General features: G+C 42.8%; 1 protein-coding gene across 1 annotated transcript; it reads left to right on the top strand.

Moving 5' to 3' along the window:
* Positions 1-2,118: 2,118 nt before the first annotated feature.
* Positions 2,119-3,084, top strand: LOC107105548 (olfactory receptor 14A16-like). The gene has a single exon (XM_015405543.1). It carries the CDS (start codon positions 2,119-2,121, stop codon positions 3,082-3,084), a length of 966 nt encoding a protein of 321 aa, XP_015261029.1.
* Positions 3,085-5,576: the final 2,492 nt, after the last annotated feature.

Below are 5,576 nucleotides of genomic sequence, written 5' to 3'. Positions count from 1 at the left end.
GTAGGGAAATGGTTAAACTCTTCCACTGAAGTTCATGGATTTATAACATAGAGGGGGGGAAACCTGCAGATGCCTCACACATTTCCCATGACCCTGATATAGGTGTATCTCTTGGGACTCAGATACAAACATATGTAAAATCACTGAGAGTACTTTCTTCAAACAGCCACAAAAGTACAGCAGAAAGCAACTCCTAAATATAGCCTTGTCATCTTACTGCCCTAACAAAACACCTGAAAGAAGGGGAAATCTCATGATTCCACTTTGAAATGTTTTGAAAGGTGAGTGTGAGTTTTGAATGTTAAACAGTACACCAAAGCTTTATTGAAAGATAAAAAGGGGCAAAAGGTGGGTGGAAATGGATGGAGATGAACACAGGGCTGAATCTGGGGGGACAATTGTGAATCAACAAATATCCATAGGAGACAGGTGTGTGAGTTTGTTATAGTACTTTGTGATGAAATGGGGCTGTAGTTCAGGAAAGCTTGTGCTAGAACAAAAATGTGTTAGCCTTAGTTGTGAGACAAGATTCCTATTTATTTTATCAAATATCCATAATACTGATGCCCAGTTTTGGTGGGTAGACCAGTTGTTTTTTCAACTCTACGATGGGAGTTGAGAGGAAAGCACCATGGGATCTCTTTGCAGGAGGCAGTTCTTCTGAAGACCAGGTGCTGGTGTGCAGCAGCAGTAGGGGAGGCTTTGTACCCATGCTGAGGGCATTCTGGACCATTTGGTGAGCCACTGTGGGAAACAAGATGCTGGCTTGATAGACCTTTGGTCTGATTTTATTTATTTATTTATTTACATGTGATTTCTATACCGCCCATGACCCTTAATGGGTCTCAGAGTGGTTTACATTAGACTACGTCTGTAGTCGAATCCTAACTAGGGCCACAATTTGTGCGGGGAGGGGTTACCTAGCAGCACCAGGACGGTGGCTTTTCTCTCCTTCTTGGCGGCTCAGGCGCAGTCTCGGCACTCCGGGCAATCGGCGACCATCGGCGGGCTTCTTGGTGGTCTTCCAGCAGTGCTGTTCTTTTACAAATCTAGGAAGAAGACAGGGAAGGATGCAGATAAATCTGTACATGCTAGATTATGAGGATGGGTTAAAACATCCTTTGACTAATAGTATGCAATAGTCTTCGGAGTAGTGGATCATGGAGGGGAAAACTGTAATTTGAACTACATAAGGCATCTTCAGGTATTGGTAACTCACTGAAATAAATATTCCACCAAGGGCACATCGCAAGAAATTATCATTGTACAAACTATCTTCATATTATCATTGTCGTTAAGATAGACAGTTATGCCTATTCAAGTTCATGTGAATTTGTCCTGCGCTGTGTGGCACATGATAATCTGGAAATTCTATGCATACTTACTGAAAATAAACCCTACTGAACTCTGTGGGAATCACAAAATTATTTGCCTAGGATCAGTTTGTTAGAGAATAATTTCATTAGTGGTCCATCATGAAATCATAATTATTATTCTTCAGTGTTCATGGTACGAATCCATTGCAGACATTATGTAATATGTTTTACTCTCTTTTGTGAAAAAGTATTGTGCAGACATGTTTTAATAGGAAATGAAAATTAAAAAATGTACAGTGGAATCTCAAACGGAGGTATACCCTTTTATGCCCATTGAAATCAGTGGATATTGAAGGGTGTAACTCTGTTTAGGACTTTAATGTTAAAATTTTATGAAATATGCACCAATGCAAGACAGTAAAGAAAGGCTTGGGGAAAGTCAGGTAAATAAAAATGTCATATTAAAAATGGATAATAAAATCAGATGTCAGACATTAAGTAGGATTGACCTTGTTTAGCATTTAGATGGGAGTCCACCAAGGAATACCAGAGTTGTAATGCTGAGGCATGCAATGGTAAACCACCTCTCAATGTCTCTTTCTTTAGAAACCCCATAGGGTTGCCATGCATCCGTTGTGAATTGAAAGCAAAAAAATAATAATAATGTTGAAACAGGAGACAAATTATTTTTCTTATTTCTGAAAAAGGTTTAGATACATGTCCTTAAATGCTAACTCTAATAAAATCATCAGTTTGACAGCATGTTTTCTGTCTTCCTCACAGACTTTGTCCAAGTAATCAAATGGTGAACAAAACAACTGCAATAGAATTTGTCCTTCTGGGATTTGCCAATCTTCGAGAACTACAGGTTGTACATGGTGTGTTCTTTCTCTCCATTTACTTAATGGCCTTGGTGGGAAACTTTCTCCTGATTGCTGCTGTCGCCCAGAATCACCACCTTCACAGTCCCATGTATTTCTTCTTGGTCAACCTTTCCATTGCTGATGCCTGCTACATTTCAACTACAGTTCCCAAATCCATGGTGAATTCTTTGATGGACAGCAAGCAGATTTCATTCTCTGGATGTGTCGCTCAGGTTTTCCTGGTGATCTTGCTTGCAAGTTCTGAGCTGTTCCTTCTCACTGCCATGGCTTATGACCGCTATGCAGCCATCTGCCATCCTCTACGATACCAGCGGATCATGAACTGGAATGTTTGCCTCCAAATGGCAGCTGTGTCTTGGGTCACCTCTGTCACCATTGCAGTGGTACATACTGTGAACACATTTTCATTACAGTTCTGTCAGTCCAATGTTATTGAACAATATTTCTGTGATATCCCTCAGTTATTAAAGATATCTTGCACTGATACAGCAACTGCTATGAGCCTTGTTCTTGCCAGTATACTTAGCTTAGGCTCATTTTGCTTTACATTCATATTTGTTTCTTATGCTTACATCTTCTCTGCTGTGTTCAAGATTCAGTCAGCTCAGGGCAGGCAAAAAGCTTTCTCTACCTGCACTCCCCACTTGACAATCTTTTGTTTGTTTTTCTTCACTGCTTCATTTTCATACATGAGGCCCAAAGCCTTGTCGTCTCCAACTGTGGATTTGTTGGCTGCTGTTCTGTATACAGTTTTGCCCCCAGTCATGAATCCCATCATCTATAGCTTGAGAAACAAAGACATCCAGTTGGCTCTGGGCAGAGCCATGACTAATTTCCCTTGCATTTCCTGGGTGGGCTTTGAAAAAATGGACTGGAAACATTGACGGCTTCCTAACAAAACCACGTAGAATTCTACCTTCAACCCCAACTGTCTATATGTATTTTAGTGTATATGTAGAGTCATCCAAAAAAACAAAACAAAACCCTGTGAGATCTATTGTTTGTAATTTGGGAACCTTACACTTCTGATAAATACACTCTTTAAATAAATTAACAAGTTAATATACATGACTTTATGTCGACTCCATAAAAATTAAGTGCAACAAGAAAGATTGCTGCATAAAGCTTGATTGCTGTTTTGTTTGTCTGTTTCATAAGAATTAATGGTGTAACATGTAATGACCCTGGAAACTAGATCATCCTCATCATGATACTTAGAGCCTGAAATCACTACTCCCGTATTTCACATCTACCAGGGAAGGTTTGGTTCTTTATGCTGAGAACCTTGCCAGCTCCAGGAAATCTTCTTACTGAATCTTGATGAGGACAAAAGGCAGTAGGTGTCAGACTCCTGGGCAAGTTACTCTCATCCACACTGTCTTTGGCAGTGAAAGGCTTCATTGAGAAATAAACAAGTTCCAGAGCTTAACAGTACTGTGTCAGTTCCAAAGATTTTGATGGGCACAGGCAAAGATATAGGTAATTCAAATGTAACCCCTCCTAAGACCCACTCATACGTCACATTCACACCTCCTCGCTCCAGCATCTCTAACCCCCCTTTCACATGGGAAATATATGATCCCGTTATCTACTGAGCAAGCTGGCACCAGTGTTAACATGTGAGTTTCTAAATGTATTATTTGTGCTGATGCTGTATGTCTGTAAAGTGTCTTTGCTTGTGTGTATGTGGGCTGTGGGAAATGCTGTGCCTTGGGTTTGCCTGCTCTGCCTCTCATGTTGCACCTGAAGCTGCAAGGAGCCAGCTTTGTGCTGCATATGCTAATGGACATGTGCATACCCACACCTTCCCTGCATGCCTCTGCATAAAGAAGGCATTCACCATGGAGCTCAGCTTGGAGACTTTGAGAAAACAACGAGCTTTCCACTATTACAGGACCTTGGAAATCGCACGTAACTCCAACTATTTGAGTCTGCATCACAAGAAAAACATCCTGTTATTGCCTGCTTGGAGCAAGCCATCGATCTGCAAATAAAAGGTTGCCATGGGAATATGGCTTGACACCTCACCACATGGCCATCCTTTGAAGTTAGGTCTAGGATTTGAATATTGCCCCCTCCCTGCTAGGTATAGCGTCACAACCTGTCCACCCAGGGTCATTTTTGTAGAAAAAGAGCTAGGGGAACACATTAGCATAACTCATTAGCATATGTCACACCCCCTGACATCAGGGGCCCGGCGGTGGACCTGCAAGGCCGGCGGGAGTGTGAGGAAGCCCCGCCAAGGCCCTCCCTGGCCCCAGGCAGGCAGGGGTGGGGAGAGGCGGGGAGGAAGCAACTTACCCTCCCTCTTCTCCTGCCTCCTCCTGGCTGAATGAGGGCTGGAAGCGGGGCGGCCAGAAGCAGGGGGTGGGGCTTTGTCATGTGTTCTGCCCCCCTGCACCTCACCCGGGGGAACTGCGATCCTCCGCGTTCCCCCCTGAAATGACCTCTGTGTCCACCTATAGGGATAGAAAGGGGACGGATTCTTAGGGATAGATTGGCCTTAAGCCAAACCCACAAAAGTAGGTTTTAAAAAGAGGAACACAGCCTTTGTTTCTCTGGTTAGGGTTAGCTCACCCCCCCACCTTTCTGCAACTTAAGATGCAAGCCGCTAGCCAGCAAGCTAGCGAGACAACACCCCCCTTCCACATTAGGCAACCTAAGCTCTGCTGCAGGCAATTCTCTCGGGTTTTCTTGGAAGTGCACACCAAGAAAACATACACGTGGTTGGCTTGTCTACCAATGTTCCCTCTAAGCTGTGGAGTCTCATGAGTAAAAATTCTACTTTGTGAGCTCCTGGCATTAAAGTTGTGAATGAGAGATTTGGGTCCTGCATAAATTTGTTTGCTCTGGAGCCATCCTTCCTGAGCCAAGACAAAAATGTGTGAGCCGGAGGCTAAAAAACTATGAGCTAGCTCACACTAACTCAGCTTAGAGGGAACACTGTTGTCTACCCGTGTGAGAGAAGAATCCCTTGGTGAGACCTTTCATTCCTGATTTCCACACTGAGGAAGAATCCCTTCTGAATCAGATGAGTATCAATGCTACCCTTCTGTGTCCTTCCTCATTGTTTGTCTGAATTTATTATTTTCAATGCTTACTGTTTTCTGTAACTATTGTAAGCTAAAGGAATCTTGTGAGACTGTGGGAGTGTATCTGTTTATGTGTGCTTGAGAACTATTTAGTAAAGGCAACATTTATTCATTAAACCTAGCGTGTTGTCTCAATTCCTGGGAAATAGGAGCGTTCATTCTGCAATCTGACCTCTGTATACAATTAGTCCAAAGACCTCAGCATAACAGCCCTCTGCTGTAGATAAAGCAGATCTGAGCTCCCGGAACCATCCTTAGAGGAGTTTCGGTAACACCAGAAGATT

This window comes from Gekko japonicus, unplaced genomic scaffold (assembly GCF_001447785.1).
Source record: "Gekko japonicus isolate JY-2015 unplaced genomic scaffold, Gekko_japonicus_V1.1 scaffold2643, whole genome shotgun sequence".
In the NCBI taxonomy this organism is placed as follows: domain Eukaryota; kingdom Metazoa; phylum Chordata; class Lepidosauria; order Squamata; family Gekkonidae; genus Gekko; species Gekko japonicus.
The sequence above is the reverse complement of the archived record's forward strand: the minus strand, read 5'-3'. Positions and strand labels throughout refer to the sequence as shown.

What these genes read in the sequence shown, in the direction of transcription:
- LOC107105548 (XM_015405543.1), top strand. Translation starts at nt 2,119, where the DNA reads ATGGTGAACAAAACAACTGCAATAGAATTTGTCCTTCTGGGATTTGCC.